Here is a 24,287-nt window from a genome sequence, read left to right on the forward strand (position 1 = left end):
TTCAGGCCTTGACTCACAACCAGCCATGTGCTCATTCAGGAGAGAAAGGAATCTCTCAACAGAATCGGTTGGGCGGTTGTTTTTGTCTAAATAGCCATAGTTAAAGGCATACAATCTTTGAGAAATGGAATCGCCAGAAATTAGATTGCAACTCATGTATTCAAAAAGCAGTTTCACTTCATACTGTGCAACTCATTCCAGGATATCATGCATAATATCCAGCACAAAGTTCTCTGATACATTAAAGTAAGTCAAGGTATTGAGTACAGAATTTATTTTAACACCATAACAGGAGTTTTCATTAGGGTTGTCAGCAAGATACTTGTAATGTTCCTCATTTAGGTTTCTGTTACGCAATATCACTTGCGGATCATCCGCACTAAATACTTTGTGTGCTAACACCTTGTCAGTGAGGCACAGTCTGCAGTAATGTTTCACAGAAAAAGATTCAACGTAACCAAGAATACCATTTAGACCCAAGTTATCACCAGTAAATTGCGCAATGGTACCAAAGATGGGCTCCTCAGAAAATGACACCTTCATTCCCTCCTGCTCAAGTATTTTCACATCATCAATCAATGGGCCAGGTATTTTGTCCATGCCATACTTTTTTCCATCTTCAGAATGAAACAAAAAAATTAGATGTATGTTCATTAAGGAAGAATTTATTTGTGCTGGCAGGTTACGAAGCACAAAATATAAACAGCCAAGTTTATGAATCCCATGTTTAGATCCTAATGGGTTTGCCGTTTCAAAATCATCGTAGTAAATTTGGATCTGAAGTGCATTGCTATGAATGGAGTACAAATAATGGTTTTTAAAATACTGTCCGTCACAAAAATCTCGAAACATGTCACTTTGCCGTTTCTCTTGAAAAAAATTACAGACTTCATTATTCCTAAAAATTTATTCAAGAGTCTTCAGAAGAGGGATATATATGAAAGTGTCATTAACTGGAATCTGTTCATACATTCCAGAGATATTATTATTTCTTGTATCGTATCTGATGCCCAAATGTATTTCAGTAGGTTCAACAACCCCCCATTTCTCGCTGAAATATTTTCTCCATTTTGTTTCGGTATTAAAATCGGAGAATGGATTACGAAAACTATTAAAAACATCTTCAACTGAACTTCTACTTGTGCTTTCAACAGGCACAAAGTTTAAAATGTTTTCTCTTAAACTTGTATGGAAATCAGTAACACAATCTTCCATACTTTCAACAACTGACATAAGAACACTGTTTGCAACACCGTTACCCTGCAATCTGACTATTATGGATGCACACATTTCCCTGGAACAATCCCTTGAAACAGAAGAACATTGCATCATTACCTTAACTTTGCTCTGTGTTAGACACAACAAGTGATGCTGCTTCACTGGGATTTGGAGCTTGTTGATTTTGTAGTGATACATTCTCACTGCTTGATGCTACATCACTACAATGAAATCTAATTAAATGTTTTCTAAACCCTGCATAACTTTTAAATTGCCAGGAACAACCATCCTGAGCACAAACCAGCGCAAATTTCTTGCCAGGATACAAACCATGTACAAGTTTAAAGTGGCAAATTAATTGTACTGTTGTAGCAAGCAGCGTTTTAGAGATGTAGCATCTAAACATCATTCAATAACTTAGCTCTGAGCTCCTTTACCCTTGGGCTCTCACTTGTGGTGCCAACATCAATTCTGTAGACTGCAGTCTGGAGAAAAGTGTACATATTTTTAAGTGGAAGATCATAACTGATGCTGAAAACAAAACGGACCTTGAAAAGTTCATCAATTGCTGCAAGTGAGGAGGATTCTTGACAGGGGATGAGCTTTTTATCAACCACAATGAAGAACTGACTGATGGCTTCCTTGCTACTCCCTACGGCAAGAATGTATAGTTGACGATTCTCTTCTGCCTCAAGATGTTCCTGTATACTCCGGCATGCCTGAATGAAGAAAACAAACAAAGAAAAACACAAATTTGATCAAAACTAGAGAAAACTACGATAAGACCTGATGGAAAGTATCTTTTGCAGCGATTATTGTGTGAGCATATCAGTGAACACCCTTGAACACTCAGTGAGTTGCAATCCCGTAGAAGCCTATGAAGGAGTGAGACAGATGAACTTACGGGGTTGGAAGAACATGAGGGTGAGTAATTACTTGCAGAACTTTAATTTTGAGTGAACTAACCCTTTAGTGAAGTAAATCAAAGTATAACACTCCCTTGTATAATACCCTTGTATTTTGTCACCAATTACCTACTTTTTGAAATACCACCACGTGGTCAACAGCCTGAGAAATGCTGATCTTGTGGGTTTTCTTTCTTCCTGAAGCCTGGGGTGACAAGAGATGGAGAAGTAGAAGGAAGGATGATAGGTCACTGTCCCATTCTGAAAAACACAAAACATATGTTAAATGTCTACACTACAATAACTAAGATAAGCTGATTTTAAATGCAAACCCATTGCAAGTTAGTTCTGTAAAGCTCTACCTGAGGAATCCTGTTCCTCCCTGTTCTCTTTGGCAGATGACAGTAATCTTTTCAGCAGTGGAGTGGAAGTCAAGGTTTCTGCTAGCCTGATAACCTTTGCTTTGAATACAGTTGGCCATCTTTCAAAAATTCTGGAAGCAGTTTCTGACCCAAATTGGAGTGTGAAGTCCTGATGAATCTGAAGCATTTGGCAGAAAACATGTAAAGAAATTACCATAAAATATAAATATATCAACATGATAAATGTGTATTCAACAATTTAGTCTATTTGACAATTCTCTGAAACTTGCATTTCAATTTGTTTGAAAAAAGCATAGACAAAATACATACCAATCCTTTAGTATCCAGGAATTCGAGGAAAAACTGAGAGAATGGTGGTGGATTTCTCTGAATCATGGATAAGGCGCTGTCTGTATTCAAACGTGAACCTCATCTTCTGCATGATGACCTCACGGTCACTTGTATGATTCATCAAGGAGATAGCCTGTACACTTTGGTCATTATCTAGCTGATCTTCATGGTGACACAGCTGTCTGTCAAGCAAGAGGCCTCCGTTCTCCTCTCTTTTTGGATCATCCTTATTTGCAGAAGGTTTTGTCCCCCTTTGTACTGTCTTGAGGCGCCATGACAAGAATCCAGTGTTTTTTTGGCCATCATAAAAATGTTCCTGATGAAGTGACACAAATTAAAACTCAAAATTGTAACTAGGGCTGTCACTTGAGACTTCACAATTTTTGAGACATAAGTGTTCATTGAATCGATTGTAAAAATCTATTTTCCATGTCTAAAGACGCTTTCATTTTCAACTCTTAATATGGGGTAGTCCATGGACAACTAACAGGCATTATCGACGAACGTAAAGAGTGCGCTTGTCAGCAATGTTTCTGATGATTTATTGGCATAATGTTTTGTGCACAATGACAAACAAGAGTGCAACATTCTTGAAAAACAATAAGCAGAGTGGACTGCCATAACATCTATGAAAAACATTACTGCAGGCTTCAAAATGGCTGTGTTTAGCCAATGATTAGAAATGTCAAACTAATTTTGCCTACGTAGGCAACTGTAGCCCAAATCTGTATCTCAATTCTGAAAACCGTCAGAATTCACATTTTTGTTGTAAAAAGAGACACATTATGCAGAAGTAGGCTACGTATGTGTGCAGTTGCTGTGTAACGCGTGTTTGCATTGTGCCGAGCTCGACGCGCTCCGAAAGGAGGACGTTAAAATCAATTCCCTCATTTTTGTTTTCGAAACTTGTGTTGGTTGGTCTAATCGATTGTGCAATCGATTTTTCAAACGTAAACTAACCACTTGTGACCCTCCAACAAAAATAAACTACTTTAAGACATTTCTAAATTATCACAAAAATATTGAAAGTTCTGATCTCACATAATGACTTACATATCCAGTCCTTCCTTGGGGATCTCTCAGTGAGGGAAACAAGGTGATAATTCCCAAACCATACTTCTGTTTGGTAAGTCGATGTGGGACTCTCCTGAAAAATGTAAACACTCAATGTTACTTTACATTGATGAGAATTGTTCAAAAATGTTTTAAACAATATGAGGGTGAGTATATGATGACAGGATTTTCATTTTAAAGTGGAGTATCCCTTTAATATATTTACATTTAAATTAAGCTTTGGTACCAAAATTGGTATTGAGAACCGTGGATTTTCACTGTTATCGGTACTGGATACTGAAATTTTGGTATCGTGACACTTGTAGCACCCAACTAATATACTTCAGAATTGATATACTATCATAATCACTAACAAATTAAATAACTCAAGACTATTATATTTTGATAATTACCCTTCTGTCTCAATCATGTGTGCAACCAAGATGTTCACCATCAGTTTTCTCATGTCATCGCTAATTGTCCCTGTATCTTCAAACTCCTTGAGCACATTTGCGCCACCTGGTCTTGTCTGTAGAATTTCTTTTATCAACTATAAAAAAGGAACAATAACCAATTATGTAAAGAATAACATACATCCAGCCAGTTGTTATAGCAGAATAAACTCTGACAGGCTGATCAAGACGTGAAGCGGAGGGTTATTGTATTAGCCTAAAGGGGTTTATGTAAGGGATAATGTATAGCGAGGAGGTTGTTATTGAGAATACAACCCCGACAGGCTGCATCGGGAGCCCAACGCGAAGGGGAGGGATCTTGAGCAGCCTGAAGGGGTTGTATTCTCAATAACTACCGACTCGTTATACATTATCCCGCTTATTACATGGGTACCTACCAAATAAATCATTACTTTGAAACAAAATATTGATTTAAAAAAGAAGTTTATTGATAGTTTACGATTGTATTGCTTCCGCTAAAGAAAATAGTACGCTCCGTCTACGGTTAAAATCCTGTGAGTCCATAGCAACGTTCTGTTTTTCATGGCAACGGTCTGTTATACTCCGCAGCGGTCTGTTATCAAGAAATAACAGTGTGTTATCAAGAAATAACAGACCGCATTCTACATTGGAATTCAACCAAGCCATGTAATAATCTGCGATAACAACCGGGTGGATGTACATTATTCCACTTATTACACGGTTTAAGTAAATAATTAGACATGAAATATTGATCAGAGATGTATTGATCTGAGATTAAACTTTTAAAGTCAATTACTATTATGTATAAATTACAACAACAACAAAATATATGAATTAACATTTTAGCATGTAAAGCTCAAGGTTATGATTAGGGCTGTCACTTTTGTGGAAAAAAATCAGTTTAGATTTTTGAGACATAAGTGTTCATTGAATCGATTGTAAAATCGACCTTTCATGTCTAAAGACGGACATTAGGATCCAGAGGGCGCTTGAGACACTATGCACAAGTCAGCAAATATTTCTGATGATTTATTGGCGTGAAGTTTCGTGCACAATGACAAACAGGAGTGCAACATTCTCTAAAAACAACAAGCAGAGTGGACTGCTATAACCAATGAAAAACATCACTGAAGGGCAGGCTTCAATATGCTCCATTCAACTGGACGCTCTCCGGCCTCGGGAGAATTTGTTTTTGAAACTTGTGTTGGTTGGTCCCGATCGATTGTGCAATCGATTTTCGAACGGAAAGTGACAGCCATAGTTATGATAAGTAAATAAGTAAATGTCTGTGTAAGGCTACTGGGACTTACATCTCTGGCCTCTAAGCTGTGAGAAGCCTCTTCAACATACTTCCTGAATCGTTTTGGAGTCCGGTCACTGTCCTCACTTGAATTTGGTGACATTGTATCTGTTTCAAAGCTTACTGAAGGTGTGGAAGGTCCTGTTAAAGGGATAGTTCACTTTGAAATTAAATTTTGGTATGTTTAAGTTTACCTCAAGTGCAGTAGTCTTCACAATTTTTTTCATGAGAGCCGCACTGAAATGACAAAGTCAATAGGAGAGCCACTTTTACCGCAAAGTATCAAAATTAACATCCACTCATAAATAGCATGTCTGCTTATCAATCTGTCACCCCTGAATATGATGCAATAAATGCAGGGGGGGGGGGGGGGTCTTTATTATTAGCAGCAAATTAACATTAAATTGCAAATATTGATAATTAACTATTAATTAGGCTAAACATTAACAGTTGCATTCAACAAAAATCATTCAACAAGTGTATTTTGTCAGGTAATTGACCGTTCGCAAAAGCCACGCCCCTTAGTTATTGTTACTACGCCCGTCAAACAATTGAGAACCATAGCCATGGCTGGGTTGAGCTCCATACATTAAGTGATTGGTTTTAGAGTAATGCATCAGACATATCCTCCAGGGCACGACAGAAAGTATAGACATAATAGCGCACGGGATCACATGCACTAAACAGTTTTGTAAAATTATTTATCAATCATTTTTATTTGATCATATATCATTTTACAAAACTGTTTTGCGCATGTGCTCCCGCGCGCGCTATTTCAGTCACAACACTGCAATCAGAGGACGCGCTGAACCATTAACTCTCGATTCTGTTCTCTTCATTCATAACTCAAACTACTGAGAAGGATATATTTGTGTAAATAGTTGTGCAACTGCGCGAACTTTGTTTTAAAGTTTAATGCTTGAGTTCCAGAGGAATTTGTGACTGTGTACCTGTTCAACCACATCAAAGTTTCGTAATTAGTAAGTCCGTGCCTTTTCTCTTTTTTTCCCTCTTGTTTGCTGACTGATGAGGGGGCCGCAGTGCCGTAGTGAAACGGTGTTTGTACATGTAACGTTAGCCTATTTTTTTATAATAGTTGCAAGCAATCATAAAATACAGCAAGTTTTAAGCCCGTGCAGACCTCACTGCCATAGGCGCATCGTTGCACTATCTTGCTGAAATCGGAATGTTTGACGGAGGTCCTTCTCCTTAGTCACAGTTGCTGAGCTAGGATTGGACGAGAACCGTTCGAGGGCGGGGTTTTGCGAACGGTCAATTATGACATTTATCCAATATTTGAGATATGTGAAACACTTTTTTACTGAAATTTTTATCAGAAATAATCTCAGTAATAATGTGTTATTTAAAAAAAAGACAAAAACGTTTTGTCTAAAATGAAAAGACTTTTAGTTGACTAAAACGTGACTAAGATACCTTAAGTTCTCTTTTGACTAAAACTAGACTTTTAGTCGACTAAAACTTCACTAACAAAAAAGATATGTGAATGACTAAATATGACTAAAACTAACAAGGACATTTGGCAAAAGACTAAGACTAAAATATATATATATATATATATATATATATATATATATATATATATATATATATATATATATATTATATATATATATATATATATATATATATATATATATATATATATGCTTGGAAACATCACAGTGGAGCGGTGCTTACTGTGAACGGTACGAACTGTACAACTGACTATTTAAACAGAGCAGTGTAATTTTTTTATGTTAGGTTGACTATTTTATTATTAAATTTTATTAAGGCTATAATGAACATGCTGCTATGTCAAGATTGGAATGCTGTGTGTGTGTGTGTGTGTGTGTGTGTGGTGTGTGTGTGTGTGTGTGTGTGTGTGTGTGTGTGTGTGTGTGTGTGTGTGTGTGTGTGTGTGTGTGTGTGTGTGTGTGTGTGTGTGTGTGTGTGTGTGGCTCGATCGAATGGAGACATAAAAACATACTCCGTCATTTTGTTCACACAGGACATCATTCAAAGTGTTTCTCTATATTTGTGTACACTCGCAATAAAGCACAACATTGTGCTTTTGTTAAACTATAAACTCTTGTCAAACTGTAACCTACAACTGTCACCCAACCAAAATATCACACACACACACACACACACACACACACACGCACACACACACACACACACACACACACACACACACACACACACACACACACACACACACACCACACACACACACACAGAGAGACAGAGAGAGACACAATCCACATTCAAACCACAATATCTGACTTTCTGTTGGTCGGAGCTAATGATAAATTAGAAAGTTGTTCGGCTTGATAAGATCAATATACACGCTGAGTTTTGTAACTGTAGGTAAAACTACAACTAAGTTATAACACACTTTATGCATCCTTTTTTAATCATAAATTTGTTTCCTCGCCACGGCCAAACCGTTCGAGATATCAAAAATCCCCTGGCAATTTATCATCTTCCATGTCTTGACTTCATGCTGACCGAGTTTCGTAGTCATCGGATGAATTCTCTAGGAGAAGTGTTTCAAATGCGAGAGCAAGCGTTCTCCAATCAACCCGTAATAGCCGACTTCCTGTTGGGCTGGCGTAAAACTTGACCCAGGGAAAGTTGTTCGGCCCGATTAAATCTATATGTGTACCGAGTTTCATATTAATTCATGCAAGCGTGTTTGATATACGGACAAGTGTTCGAATCCCATTCCAGGGGGCGCTGTCGAGCCCCCCTGCCACGCCGGGTACCAGCTTCAGCCTGGCCCTGATGGCCTTGGGTTCTGACCTGTGTGCAAAATTTCAAGAGTTTTCGAGCACGTTAAGGCCCTCAAAAGTGCCAGAGATTTTGCACACAGCAGAGAAAGGGTTAAACTAAACTAGCCCCCCTCCTCACACACACTCACACACACAGAGGGGCAGAGGGAAAATGCTCCAAAAAGTACACATTCAAACCAAAATATCTGACTTCCTGTTGGTCGGAGCTAATGACTGTAAATTAGAAAGTTGTCCGGATCGAAGAGAAGAATATACGTACCGAGTTTGGTTACTGTAGGTAAAACTAATACCCCATTTTTGACTAAAGGTGGCGCTACTGAGCTCCTTACCACGCCCGTTTCTGAAACTTCGCACATGTCTATTAGACAATAAATGTGATATGCATGTTGAGTTTCATGCAATTTGAAGTATGTTAAGTGCCTCAAATGCATCCAAAAAGAATATAAAAGTTTAAAGCGTTGCCATGGCGACAGTATTAAAGATATCAATAATCCTTTCATAGGTCTACATCTGTCGTGTGTTTACATTATACAGAGGAAGTTTGAAGCAAATGGGGTAAAAAAAAAGAGGGTGAATTCAAAGCATTTTGAAAGTGACACACTTCCTGCTGCCAGTTGGTGGCGCTATAACTTTGACTCACAATAGTCACATCCATGTGATCGGCTTCTTACAACGAACACGCTGCTGAAGTTTCATCAAGATCAATTAATGTATGAGGATGTTATAACACACTTCCTGTTTCCAATGTTCGCCATAAATTTGTTTCCTCATCACGGCCAAACCGTTCGAGATATCAAAAATCCCCTGGCAATTTATCATCCTCAATGTCTTGACTTCATGCTGACCGAGTTTCGTGGCGATTGGTTGAATCGTCTAGGAGGAGTATTTTAAATTCCATTGCATGTGTTTTTTAAACTACGCCAAATAGCCGACTTCCTGTTGGGCTGGGGTAAAAAGTCAGAGCGTGAAGGATATATGAACCGATGAGATCTATAAGTGTACCGAGTTTCATATTATTTCATGCAAGCGTGTTTGATTTATGGACCAAGTTTTCGGACCCCGTTCCAGGGGGCGCTGTCGAGCCCACCTGCCACGCCCGGGTACCAGCTTCAGTCCGGCTCTAATGGGTTCTGACCCCTGTGCAAAGTTTCAAGAGTTTTTGAGCACGTTAAGGCCCCCAAAAGTGGCAAAAACCTTGAAAAAAATTTTATTATAAAGAAGAAGAAGAAAAAGAAGAAGAAGAAGAAGAACAAAAAATCCTTAGAAGAACAATAGGGCTCTGCGCCCTTTCAGGGCTTGGGCCCTAATAACAAAAAATCCTTAGAAGAACAATAGGGCTCTGCGCCCTTTCAGGGCTTGGGCCCTAATAAAAAATAGGTGACAAAATTAACACTACTTGGTGGGTAACGCTTTCAATGATGACGCTGACTCGGGAGAGAGATAGCTCGCAAGCGTCTCTTCAGCCCGAGGCATTGCCATATAACCCGCGTCTTTAATCCCCATAACATAGTTTGACGTTTGGGAATTAAAAACACGAAATGAAACTGGTTCATTCCACGATTTCGACACCTCAGTGTAGAGATCGGTAAAAAAATGGTAAACCCCGGCGAGGAGGCAGTGCTCTAGATGGCAAAAAATCTCTCATCTAATAAACTCTTTTTATTGCACTCTTCGTGATCTTCTGCTGGCCAGTCAATATTTAATTTAGCAACAGCACGAGATAAAACCTCCATAAGCTCCTCATCTACTCCAAGTGTATGATATGGCGAATTCTCATATTCAATTGTATCAATACTAGCAGCGTCCGGTTCCTCGGAACTGGATAGCCACAGCATTGGTTCCTCACAGGGAGAAGAAACCGCAGCGTGTGCTTCTCCCTGCGATAAGGCACTGGATCTAACAGGTGAAGGCAGAGATAGGGCGGGGCCCGTCTCAAACCCCGCCGTTAGATCCATCTGCGATCCCCAAGACGAGCGTCGCCGCTGTGAGACACAGCAGCGGGACCCGTGTCCTCCTCGAAGAACGTCCAGCAAGAGCAGAGTGTCCTCACGGACAGCTTCTCGCAATGCTCACAGTTAGCCCCCTCAAGGACCGACTGGGTATGCTCCACTCCCAAACAAGCAACACAAAGCTGATGCGAGTCCCCACCCATGATGAAACGTGGGCAGGGAACAACACAATGCTTGTACTCTTGTTTCGCCATAATATATATATATATATAGATAGATACTGGGACAGACAACAGTAAATAGACAAGGACAGAGATACAGATACCGCTTGCTGAAGGCAACAGAAGCTGTCGCAGTCTGATCTCAAGGGTGCTTTATAGCTTCCTGTTCGATGACGTCACCCACCTATGACGTCTCCCTTTTTTCCATTGGACTGATTTTACACGTGCTTCACGACGCAATCACGCAGGGTGTTCCCAATGCGTCTCGACGCAGCTCGAGTTCCCTTGAAAGGGAACTGTCTAACACTTGATGGCTGCTCTGTTAAGTCTTCGTCGTCGGTTAGGAACCTGGGTGTGCTCTTTGATACCAACCTTTCATTTGAATGTCACGTGTCTAGCATCTGTAAAAACGCATTTTTTTCATCTTAAAAATATATCTAAATTGCATCATATGCTCTCAATGAAAAATGCTGAACAATTAGTTCATGCGTTCATGACATCAAGGCTAGATTGTAATGCTATTATGCGTGGTTGCCCTGCACGCATAATAAACAAACTATAGCTGGTCCAAAAAACAGCAGCTCGAGTTCTTACCAGAACCAGGAAGTATGACCATATTAGCCCCGTTCTGTCAGCACTGAATTGGCTCCCTATTAAACAACGTATACATTTTAAAATATTGCTGATCACTTACAAAGCACTAAATGGTTTAGCTCCGCAGTACTTGAGCGAGTTCTTAACGCATTATTGTCCTTTACATCTATTGCAATCTCAAAATTCCGGCCAGTTAATAATACCTAGAATATCAAAATCAACTGCTGGCGGTAGATCCTTTTCCTATTAGCACCACAACTTTGGAACAGTCTTCCTACCATTGTCCGGGAATCATCAGACAGTTCAAATCTATACTAAAAACACATCTCTTTGCATACACATAACACATTATAGACTTCTATAATTTAATTTAGGCTGCATAGTTTAGGTCAGCAGGAACCGGGAACACTCCCTGATGTACTTGTTACATCATAAGAAGGATAGCGTCTACGCTAATATTAATCTCTCTGTTTATCCGAGGTTTAGCGCAGTCTGCTGGATCCAGGCCGTATCCAGATTTGATGAAGGACCTGCGCCTGGACACGATGATAACGCAGTCCTGAAGTGTCAACCAGTCCCTTCCCTGTTACTGAAGTCAACGGGATCCCGGCCATATCCAGATCAGATGGTGGACCTGCACCTGGACTCATCCATGATGCATCCCTGAAGTGCCAGCCGGCGTGATGACTCCGACCTCCAACCAGATGGAAATGGATAAATACTCTAAATGTTCTGATCCAATCTGGCTTTTAATGCTGCCTGAATCATAATCATACAATGTTCGCTCGTTGACCAGAAGAGAACTGGCCCCCGACTGAGCCTGGTTTCTCCCAAGGTTTTTTTTCTCCATTCTGTCACCTGATGAGTTTTGATTCCTTGCTACTGGTGGCCTTGGATTTTGGCTTGCTTAGTTGGGGACATTTATTATTCAACAATATTATTGATCTGCCTTACTTAAGGTGGACGATGATGCAATTTTCTTCTAGAAACAAACGTTGTTGTATTATTTTCATATTATCACTGTGAAGCTGCTATGATACAATCTGTATTGTAAAAAGCACTATATAAATAAAGGTGACTTGACTTGATGATTACAGTATTTCTTGCTCTACTTAATAAGGACAATGACTCTTTTTTTTTGGACTATCAACGTTCTATAGCACATTTTAGTATGTGGTGTGAGAATAACTTTCTGTACCTCAATATTTCAAAGACTAAGGTCCTTAGCTCCCCAAAAACACAGATCCATGCTTCTAGCATTACCATTAACGGAGAGATAGTTGAAAGGGTAGAGTATTTCAAATATCTCAGCATTACTTTGGATCAAAATCTCAACTTCAACCAGCACACTCAACAAAGACTGACAGCTATTCGTAAATTTAGACACTTGTCTGTTCAGCCACGCCTCCTTCTTCTTTTATATCGCAGTATTATTGAGCCAGTTCTTACCTATGGTGGCATTTGTTTTTTTTCATATGCTAACAGTTACCAACAAGAACAAATTCTTAAAGATAACTTATTTAGCAAGTCAAATTATTGGTATCCCTACCCCTAATTTATCGGATAGTGTCTCGACATTCGCGTTGTGAAAGGCAAAAAAAAATCTTAAACGACTCAGACAACCCACTTTACAAATATTTTATCCTCCTGCCTTCTGGCCGTCGGTATAGGTTACCGATGTGTAGAAAGGTGGATCTATCTATATCCAAATCAATCTTTCAAATATTTTTATTCTAACCTGTTAGTGGAAGTGGAAGTCACTTTTGACCATGAACAGTGTGACAAGTATTTGTATAAGTTTGTATATGTCCCCAATTTCTTGTGCATTCACATAGCAAATGGGACAAATCTTATACTGTACAAAATTTCAGCCAAAAATAGCCGAACAGTACCAGCAGTTGGAGTGTTTTTGTGTGCCATGACTGAAAATCACAACCCAGAAACATGTTTTCTTTTTTTATGATGCATGTGTAGACAAGATATTGTGTTTTAACTCGATTCCTATGTGTGTTATCTACAGAACTCAAGTGCGGACCACCGTGTGCGTTTGGATCTGGGACTCTGGGATAAGTTCAGTGAACTGGCCACTAAGTGCATTATTAAAATCGTGGAGTTTGCCAAACGAGTTCCTGGTTTCACTGGACTCACTATCGCCGATCAGATCACACTGCTCAAAGCTGCCTGCCTCGACATATTGGTATGTGCATGTGTGTATGCTTTACTATCATGATTATACAACACTTTTGAATTATATACAAGGACACAAAATACAACTTAACTGTATTATAAATACAATAAGTATTAAATACTATATGTATATTATAATATATAATAGAGTATTTAATACTTATTATATTAAATACTATAATAGCTCTTTGAATATATCCCGGTACAATATATTATTTATAACTAAATATTATACAAGCTGTTTCATTTTTGCTATTTTTCAACCCTGTTACCAAAACAGAATAGATTTAGAATTAGATGCATCGAAATGGCTTCAGCTTTTGAACCCTTTGGTCTACAGTCTTCCTACCATTGTCCACTCTGTCAGTTCAAAGCTAGATTAAAGACACATCTCTTTGAACTAGCATTCACATAATACATTATAGGCTTCTATAATTCAATGTTAGGCTGCATAGATTAGGTCAGCCGGAACTGGGAACACTTCCCATAAATCCTCATGTACTCGTTACATCATAAGAAGAATGGCATCTACGCAAATTTTAGTGTCTTTGTTTATCCTGAGGTTTTCCCGCTGCCTGCCGGATCCAGGCCGAATCCAGATCTGAGGAAGGACCTTCGCCTGGACCCGATGACAACGCAGTGCTGAAGTGCCAACTAGCCTCTCCCTATGGAGGATCCCTTTACCACTCTACAGATAAAGCGTTTTCAGGATAACTTCGGTTTCGCGTATCTACCCCAAAGTGATAAAATTCTGTTTAAAAATTTTAAGGCCAGACAATTAGTTTAAGGCTTGGTTTGTAGGGAATTACAAACCTGCGTGCGCACATATATTCAAATGCGCATAGCTATAGAATTAATTCTTAATACGCATGTGAGCGCCATCAGCGTTTCTCACAGGTTTGCGTTTAAAGTCTGTGTAAAGAGAACGGTGTCGTCTTAGCGGCCTCTAATTTAATAACTAATGATCGTTGCGACGGAAGTGAATCAATCAAAACTAACTTTAGCTGGAAAATATCTTTATTTAAGAACCTCTATAAAGACAAAACAATCTCTATTACATTAAATTATCCATTTACTACTGTAAAGCCGTTTAGAAACTATCTACATTGTTAAAAGCGCTATATAAATGAAGATGACTTGACTTGACTTGACTAGACTACATGCATAATCTTGGTCTCGTTTGAAAGCAGAGAAAAACGATTTCTTGTCAAAGAGTCAGAATTACTCAAAGTATTACAGGAAGAGAAGCTCAAATACACTAGCACACTTTTCAAAGTGACAGCCCTTTTTGTGTGATATACTTTCAAGAAAAAAAAATGGAACATGGAAAACATTCCAGAACTTAGTTTTCAATTTATAAAAAAAAAAATACTGAGGGAAAAAATAAATGTTACATTTGTTTAGAGATTTTATATATATATATATATATAAATAATATGTCAAGATGACATACCAAACAGGACCACATGGAGATGCCAAAAGACCACTATACCAGCCACATTGATAGACTGCATATAGCTAATATATGGATCCATTCAGAATTAGGCTACTAAACACACCAAAATAAAAAATAGTAATATTCTAAATGTGCCGAAACTCAGCCATCTGAAAGCAGGTCGACATCATCAGGGAACAGTCAAGTCGCCTTCATTTATATAGCACTTTTAACAATATATATACACAGTGATAATAGGAAATTAAAGTAACAGCGATGATTAACTTTGGGGCCGCTAACACGACACCGTTCTAACACGACACCGTTCTAACAGAAAACCCTTAATGTGATCCGGCCGCTCATTTGCACAAACCAGTGCCTGGTGCCTCGAGAACGCAAACCATGAAGTAAGTTCCAAGGTACAAGCCTTGAAAAATGTATAATAAAGAATGTTTTATCGCTTCCCCGTAGCCACGTGAACCGGAATTATCCCAACAACGTTTTATCTGTACAGAGGTGAAGGAAAGGGAGGCCGTTAACAGGGGAAGAGACTAGTTGACACTTCACGGCTGCGTTGTCGTCGTGTCCAGGTGCTGATCAGTGATGCGCGGGTCAATGTATAAACAACCCGCACCCGACCGACGTTTTCAATAACCCGCCCGCAACTCGGACCGCAAAACAAATAAAAATAATATTGTACCCGACCCGCTTCCTGACCCGCATTTTTTAAAAGTAGTAAATGCTCATCGTAGCGTCATTGGGCCATAGGGGTGCGGGGGTGTGTGGCTTTTGTCTTTATTTCGTTTATTTCGTTTCATTTTTTTAACAATTAAGATGCTGCATGTGTTTATCTAGTCTAATCGAAGTGTGCGTCTCCCCGACTTTCCTAACAAAAATCCCGCCCCCTAAAAATTCATAAAACTGACATTACTGAACTATATGCGTATAAAAGTACCCTATTAAAACGGTACAATGGCATTGCTCAGTTCAACATGTTGGGAAATCGGGAAATTTGTCCCGCATCACCATTTATTCAAAAGTTAATAACGCGCTCAACATTCAAAAAGTTAATAACGTGCTCAACATTCAAATGTTAAATAAGGATTTCTCACTAGTATTAGTAGGCTTAGGCTATTTTGCCACATGCAGGCTATGCCCAATTAAAGCTCTAAGAAGCAGAAAATGCAGGCATAGAATATGTAAATAAAGTCTTTATTAACGCATTTAAACGAACAAAAACAGGTAGGCTAAGCCAAAGACTGAGGCTACAATATATCCATAAATAAATGTTCACAAATACCCATGAAAGTAAAACTGAAACACACATTAAACTTAAGCTGGGCTAAAAAAGAAGGCTAAAGGGTGCTGTCAGGGATCAATCAAGCTTGTTCCCATCCACCACTCAGTGTTCACTCTCACCTGAATACTGATCACAAGCACCTGTTCCAAATCAGCACATTCATTATCCAACACTATAAAACCCATCTCACAACAGCACTCCAGCGTCAAGCCTCGAATAGGAAAGACCACTTACCTGCCTGTCTCCTTGTTGTTACAGACTGTTCCAAGTTCACGAAGAGAAGTATATCTATCTGAAGATTGTTAACCTCTGTGTCTCTGTTAATACTCTTCCAGATTCGCTAAAGGATTCTCTGTGTGATCTCCTGACTTCCGTGTATTCCAATGTGATCCGGTGCCCATCCGATCTGCCCATTTCTGTGAAGGAGACTTTGAATTAATCACATTTGTCCACTGTGTGACAACTAATTGTGTCGCTGACATTCTCACCTGCTCACCTCCAACGCACCGAGTGATCGTCATCAACTTTGCCACTGTTTCACCTGAATACTCCACTTGCACCTTTTGTAAATAAACACTGTGTTTGGATTCACTTACCTGGTCTCCGAGTGTGTATCCTGACAGAAGGCTTGACCAATACCGTCATGGATCCAACACAACCAGAAACCGCTCCAACGCTGGACACAACGAGCCACTCCAGCGCTTCCGCATCATCCACTCCTTCGCTGATGTACGTTTCTAACCCAGCCTCTAGACCAGCGCCCTTCTCTGGCAGGGCGGAGGATTGCAATGGGTTTCTGCTGCAATGTTCGCTGGCTCTGGAACAACAAATACACCAATATCCCACAGAAAGATCCAAAATATCTTTTATCATTCAACAATTATCCGGGCCGGCTCTAAGATGGGCAGAAACCATCTGGTTCCAGGAAACTCCAGTTACGGCATCTTTACAGAATTTTATAACACATTTTAAAGAAGTGTTCGGCCGACCAGTAGGAGATTCCTCCGTCAGCGATCAGCTCCTGCAACTTCGACAGGGTAAAGATTCAATGTCTGAGTATTCATTGAAATTCAGAACCCTTGCTTCAGCTAGTGGGTGGAACGAGAAAGCACTTATCTCAGTGTATCGAAAGGGACTTAATCCCAAACTCCGCCTTCAGCTGGCCATTTATGATGACAACATGGGGTTAGAAAAATTCATGCAACACTCTCTACGGGTAGATCAACGATCCCAAAATTGTTACCATGACATTCCGAACCAAGTTTTCACCCCCCATCTGAATTTCCCGGAACAAGTGGAAACACGCGGGGTGGAAAGAATGCAAGTAGAAACCAGCAGATTATCCCAAGCGGAGAGAAGACGTCGCTACGAACTCAAGCTATGTTTATATTGTGGAAATCCAGGCCATATTCTACGATCATGTCCGTCTCGTCCTCCGCGCTTAATGGTGAGTTCACTTTTAAAGAGCCACTCCGTGTCTTCCCCTCTCACGATCTCAGTGACATTAATGTCTCCCAGTTTTAACGTCTCAGTCTCTGCCATTATTGATTCTGGATCTGCAGGAGACTTCATCTCGGGTGAATTATCTTCCAGACTCAAGCTCAAGAGGATCAACACTCCGAAACCATACTCCATCCACGCCGTAACTGGAGAGATCATCAATAAGGGGTATGTTAATTACCAGATCAAACCTGTTACATTGTGTGTCGAGGAAAACCACAGAGAATGTTTTTATCCTTTTATTCTTGAGAATTGTCAGACAGACATTATTCTGGGTCGTCCGTGGCTGATTCGGCATCAACCTGAGATCGACTGGGAAACGGGTAAAATCATCCGCTGGGGCAATAAGTGCTTCTTCACATGCTTCCGTGACGATCCTCAAATCGTAGACGAATTCTCTAAACCAGTCCAGGTGAATTCTACCTCCATTGAAAGTCCCAATGAGAAACTCTCAGTGACCACACCTCCCTGTTATTCTTCCTTTGCCGACGTATTTAGCCCTGTGGAGGCCTCCAAACTACCTCCACATAGACCCTGGGACTGTGCCATTGAGTTAATGCCGGGTGAATCTGTTCCCAAAGGCCGAATATACTCTTTATCCATTCCAGAGCAAGAGGCCATGCAGAAATATGTCCAGGAGGCCCTACAACAGGGGTACATTCGACCTTCTACCTCTCCTGCAGCTGCCAGTTTCTTTTTTGTCCCTAAGAAAGATGGAGGGTTAAGGCCCTGTATAGATTACCGAGCCTTAAATAAGATCACGGTTAAGTTCAGCTATCCACTCCCGCTTGTACCCTCCGCTCTAGAACAACTCAGAGAGGCTACCATGTTCACCAAACTGGACTTGAGAAGTGCCTACAACCTGATCAGAATTCGAGAAGGTGATGAGTGGAAAACAGCGTTCATAACACCAGCAGGGCACTACGAATATCTTGTTATGCCTTATGGGTTGGTGAATGCTCCCTCTGTCTTCCAGAGTTTCATGGATGAGGTACTTCGAGACTTCTTGAATCATTTCGTATTAGTCTATATCGACGACATACTCATCTTTTCCAAGAGCCCCTCCGAACATCAACACCACGTCTCCCTGGTGCTCCAACGACTTCGGGAATTCTCACTGTTCCTCAAGGCGGAGAAGTGCACTTTTCATCAAGAGTCTGTCGACTTCCTGGGATATCATCTGAGCAAGAGAGGTGTGGAAATGAATGATAGTAAGATCAATGCAATCACCACATGGCCCGTTCCCAAATCCGTGAAGGAGTTACAGAGGTTTCTTGGCTTTGCGAACTTCTATCGTCGATTCATTGATAAGTATAGTATGATGACAGCTCCATTGACCTCTCTCCTAAAAGGAAAACCTAAGGTCCTCAGTTGGACTCCAGAGGCCCAAGAATCATTCCAAGCCTTGAAGACAGCCTTTACAACTGCCCCGTTGCTTTGTCATCCAAACCCCGATAGAAGATTCATTCTAGAAGTCGATGCGTCCACTACAGGAGTCGGAGCCATTCTCTCACAACATCAAGAAACCTCAACCAAACCCATGCCTTGTGCTTTCTTTTCGAAGAAATTGTCCTCTGCAGAGAGCAATTACGACATTGGGAATCGAGAGCTTTTAGCAGTCAAACTTGCACTTGAAGAGTGGAGACATTGGTTGGAGGGGGCCAGACACCCATTCGTAGTGTTAACAGACCATAAGAACTTGCAGTATCTGAAGGAAGCAAAGAGACTAAATCCCCGTCAGGCCAGATGGGCCTTGTTTTTTACCCGCTTCCATTTTACGATTTCTTATCGTCCCGGGTCAAAGAACACTAGAGCGGATGCTCTGTCATGTCTCCATTCCCCAGAAGAAATCACTGACAAACCTGAAACCATTCTTCCTACCAAGATATTCGTCAATCCCATCCAATGGAACCTAGACGACCAGCTCCAGGAAGCATCACAACACCAACCTATTCCGCCTGAATGTCCTCCGGGGAAGACGTATGTTCCCGAAGCCTTCCGCACGGCTCTAATCTCCTCTGCTCATTCCTCAGTAGGGACTGGCCATCCAGGGACTACCAAGACATGCGCAGCGATTCAGCAGAAGTATTGGTGGCCAAATATGCACCAAAAGGTTAAAGAGTTCATCCAAGGTTGCCAACTCTGCGCCATGACCAAGGTTCCTCGACATTTACCCTCAGGAAAACTGCTACCACTACCCATTCCACAACGCCCCTGGTCACACCTTGGAGTAGACTTCGTCACCGATCTACCACCCTCTGAAGGGAATACGTGTATCCTCGTTACCATCGATAGATTCTCTAAAGCCTGCAAACTAATTCCCCTCAAAGGCCTCCCCACAGCCTTTCACACTGCAGAATTACTCTTCGAACACGTATTCCGAAACTTTGGGATCCCGGAGGACATCGTGTCTGACAGAGGACCACAGTTCATCTCTAGGGTCTGGAGAGCTTTCTTCGCACTCCTGAATGTAACCGTGAGTCTGACATCCGGTTACCATCCACAGACAAATGGACAGACGGAACGCAAGATCCAAGAAGTCAGTCGTTTCTTACGTACATTCTGCCACAGCAACCAAAGCACATGGAGCAAATATCTGGTCTGGGCAGAATATGCCCAAAATTCGCTTCGTCAGGTATCCACTAACCTCACACCATTCCAATGCATTCTAGGCTTCCAACCCCCATTATTTCCATGGTCAGGAGAACCTTCTGAAGTACCTGCAGTAAATCAATGGTTTCAGCAAAGTGAGGAGGTTTGGAACCAAGCCCACCAACACCTTCAACAAGCCAGGAATCGACAAAGACGGTTCGCAGATATCCACAGACAACAGAATCCAGACTACCAGCCTGGTCAACTGGTATGGCTCTCAACACGAGATATTCGCCTGCGTCAACCCTGTAGAAAACTGAGCCAAAGATATATCGGGCCGTTTCCGATACAAGAACAAATCAATCCAGTCACCTACAAGCTCCAACTCCCTGCCCAGTACCGGATACACCCCACATTTCATGTATCTCTCTTGAAATCATACCACGCACCTGTGCCTGTTCCCTCCACAGATTCGGTCTCTGACGACAACCCCTCACTACCGTCCATCGAAGCTGACCCCATCTATGCCGTCAAGGAGATATTGGACTCCCGACGTCGGGGTGGTCGCCTCGAATACCTAGTGGATTGGGAGGATTACGGACCAGAGGAAAGGTGTTGGGTACTTCGTAATGATATTCTGGATCCTAATCTACTGACTGAGTTTCACAGGCAACACCCTCAAAGACCGGCTCCTCGACCCCGAGGCAGACCCCCACGACATCGGGGTCCTAGGTCCGTTGGCACGGACCCTGGAGGGGAGGGTAATGTCAGGGATCAATCAAGCTTGTTCCCATCCACCACTCAGCGTTCACTCTCACCTGAGTACTGATCACAAGCACCTGTTCCAAATCAGCACATTCATTATCCAACACTATAAAACCCATCTCACAACAGCACTCCAGCGTCAAGCCTCGAATAGGAAAGACCACTTACCTGCCTGTCTCCTTGTTGTTACCAGACTGTTCCAAGTTCACGAAGAGAAGTATATCTATCTGAAGATTGTTAACCTCTGTGTCTCTGTTAATACTCTTCCAGATTCGCTAAAGGATTCTCTGTGTGATCTCCTGACTTCCGTGTATTCCAATGTGATCCGGTGCCCATCCGATCTGCCCATTTCTGTGAAGGAGACTTTGAATTAATCACATTTGTCCACTGTGTGACAACTAATTGTGTCGCTGACATTCTCACCTGCTCACCTCCAACGCACCGAGTGATCGTCATCAACTTTGCCACTGTTTCACCTGAATACTCCACTTGCACCTTTTGTAAATAAACACTGTGTTTGGATTCACTTACCTGGTCTCCGAGTGTGTATCCTGACAGGTGCCACTTGTTGGAAAAAAAAAAAGAAAAAAAAAGTAGCCTAATACAAGATAAACGCAAAATATGCATTTGTATAAGAAAATAAAATGTGCTGCATGGTTTAGCCTACACAAATATATCCATAAAACGAACACAGGAACCTAAATCAGATACAGTAAGCCTAACTTGGGCTTAAAGGGGCTATAAGGTGCCGTTGGTGGCCTAAAACAGAAGATTAGACAACTTATTTTTTAGCTTTCCTCGCGCTGTGTAGAAATAATATTGAATCAACCGTCCCTGGGTTGAGACGGTTTCTGCTCGCCTCTATGACACGACCTGCGGTGCTGAATGTGCGCTCACTGGCTGCACTTGATGCTGGAACGCAGAGGATCCTCCTTGCCAATGCACGAAGCCTCGGGAAGGTGGGTGCCTGTCTCTCCCAAAATTCAAGCAACCGGTCCTCGTCACAGTCATCCAGCGTAAAGTGTGCAGCACGGTACCGCTCCAATTCATTCGTTAGACCCACATCAGCGGCATATCGGCCCATTCAGCGAAGTCCACTCTAGGTCTTTTCTCTCTCTGACTTTCGTTAGTGACGTCTATGGAAGGTAAAAAGAAGGTAAAACATAATGAATAATGTCATTTACCAGCATTAAATTGAAATATCCCATTCATCATTAATTACGCAGCCACTTAGATGTAGACACAGATGTCCGTGGTGCTGTAGTGCTTGAAGTCTCAGGAGAGTCCACGGCTTCAAAAGACACACGGTATATGAGGTTGCCAACGATTTTTCCTTTCAGTTTCGGTCATCATTTTGAGACTTTTGTAGCGGGGGCAGAGGAAGAGGGCGATTTTGTGCGTGTCTGTGAGGATTAACTTTTGATGGAGTAGAGCAAGTGCGTGCGTACGGAGCAAAGCGATGTACTCAGGGTCTCCAAAGACTGGTTGGCAGTGTGCGCTCAGATTGTAAAACCACAGCATCACAGCAGCCATATCACCCTGTAGCCCAAGACTGGTTGCCCACTGAAGCTAAGCGGGGCTGAGCCTGGTTAGTACCTGGATGGGAGACCTCCTGGGAAAAACCAGGTTGCTGCTGGTAGAGGTGTTAGTGAGACCAGCAGGGGGCGCTCACCCTGTGGTCTGTATGGGTCCTAATGCCCCAGTGTAGTGACGGGGACACTATACTGACAAAGAGCACCGTCCTTCGGATGAGACGTTAAACCGAGGTCCTGACTCTCTGTGGTCGTTAAAAATCCCAGGATGTCCTTCGAAAAAGAGTAGGGGTGTAACCCCGGCATCCTGGCCAAATTTGCCCCTTGGCCTCTGTCCATCATGGCCTCCTAATCATCCTCCTATATATACTAATTGGCTTCATCACTGTCTCCTCTCCACCAGTAAGCTGGTGTGTGGTGAGCGTTCTGGCGCAATATGGCTGCCGTCGCATCATCCAAGTGGATGCTGCACATTGGTGGTGGTTGAGGAGATTCCCCCCCCTTCTATGTAAAGCGCTTTGAGGTCTCAGATAAAGCGCTATATAAATGTAACAAATTATTATTATTATTATCACTAAATGCAGTGTCGGGTAGTCCTCTCCCTGCAACTCCTCAGATGCTTTCTTGAAAGGCTTCAAGAAACCTATCACGGTTGTGAGCGTGTTTTGATATATGCCTTCCATGCGCTCTGACTGCCCTCTGCTTTCGAGTAGCTCGTTAATTTCCCTGTATTGCTTGCTCACAGATTTGAGCATGTCAATTTTGCTATTCCAGCGAGTCTCACACTCTTGGACTAAGCCATGTGGGAGAGCGGTGCTTGCACTGGATTTTTTAAGATATTTGACAATGCCCTTGCACGCGTCAATCATCTCCGTTACCTCCTCAATGTCAGATCCACTGAACGTATGTTTCAGAATTGTGTTCAGAACATGGGCTGCACATGGTATCCAGTGATATTTTTTTAGGGCAGCTTTAATGTTAGAGCCCTGGTCACTCACGAGCACCACTTGATCAAATGAGATCCCGTAAGAACACAGCTGCTCACTAATCGGTTCGTGGATGTTGATTGCTGTTTTGGGCAATGTGCAATCAAATTTCACTGTGCACATAACACGGCTTGCCAGCTTCCAATCCTCTGTGATATAATGGCACGTCACGACAGTGTAGGACCTTCTGTTAAAATCATCAGTCCACATATCAGTCGTTATTGCAACGCCTCCAATGTCATTCACCGCTGACTTCAGAACCTCGGATAAGGCTTCTTTCTCGACCATGGCCTGTTTTTTAGCTCGATCACATACTGTCTGCCTATGAGGAAGCACTCCATTTACGTCGACTGAGCCATAACGTGCTCCAATGTTCATGAGAGCCTGGGCCACTTTCGTAAAACCTTCCCCCGAAACAATATCAAAGGGGCGCAGGTCTGTGCAACAAAAGTCCACGCAATAATCCACAAATTTACTCTTCACTTGAAGAGGAATTTTCGTGTGGTCAGGGCGCATAAAGGCATCTATAGTTTGTGGCCTGGGTTGGCCTGACGCTGCTCTATTCGGCTGTGATGGCTTCCCGCAGCCGCACTTGTGACACGCCATGTTGGTCGTGCCAGTTTTGTGGCTATCAAATGTGTAAATCGCATCGCAAGAAGTACACATGACAAAGCCTTCGGCAAATGTCTCCCATACTTTGCTCTTTCTATTTGTGTATTTGCGGAGCTTCCACTCCCCAGTCTTCACCTTTTCTCTTGCTGCATCCATTTCTACCTGCAGACTGAGCTTGTGCGACGTGCGCCATCTT

General features: G+C 41.7%; 2 protein-coding genes and 1 long non-coding RNA gene across 3 annotated transcripts in view; 1 reads left to right on the forward strand and 2 right to left on the reverse strand.

Annotated features, from left to right (window-relative positions):
* Nucleotides 1-24,287, forward strand: part of LOC306986507 (retinoic acid receptor beta-like) — a gene marked incomplete at its 5' end in the record, with an annotated part of 50,374 nt that overhangs the window by 20,288 nt on the left and 5,799 nt on the right. The window contains one exon of the mRNA XM_079589816.1: nt 13,203-13,379. Coding sequence (XP_079445942.1) covers nt 13,203-13,379 — 177 coding nt within the window. The remainder of the gene's footprint in view (nt 1-13,202; nt 13,380-24,287) is intronic.
* Nucleotides 1,617-2,928, reverse strand: LOC306986915 (uncharacterized protein; the record flags this gene model as incomplete). The annotated part of the gene is made up of 5 exons (XM_079590728.1): nt 2,816-2,928; nt 2,486-2,663; nt 2,257-2,384; nt 1,767-1,937; nt 1,617-1,703 (listed from the first exon to the last, which is right to left on the reverse strand). The coding sequence occupies exons 1-5, from the start codon at nt 2,879-2,881 to the stop codon at nt 1,617-1,619; spliced, it is 630 nt and encodes a 209-aa protein (XP_079446854.1). The 5' UTR covers nt 2,882-2,928.
* On the reverse strand, nt 3,823-5,765 carry LOC306987072. The gene is made up of 3 exons (XR_013795084.1): nt 5,634-5,765; nt 4,303-4,439; nt 3,823-3,983 (listed from the first exon to the last, which is right to left on the reverse strand). It is a non-coding gene; the product is annotated as an uncharacterized lncRNA (long non-coding RNA).

This window comes from Phoxinus phoxinus (assembly GCF_949152265.1).
Source record: "Phoxinus phoxinus genome assembly, chromosome: 19".
In the NCBI taxonomy this organism is placed as follows: Eukaryota; Metazoa; Chordata; class Actinopteri; order Cypriniformes; family Leuciscidae; genus Phoxinus; species Phoxinus phoxinus.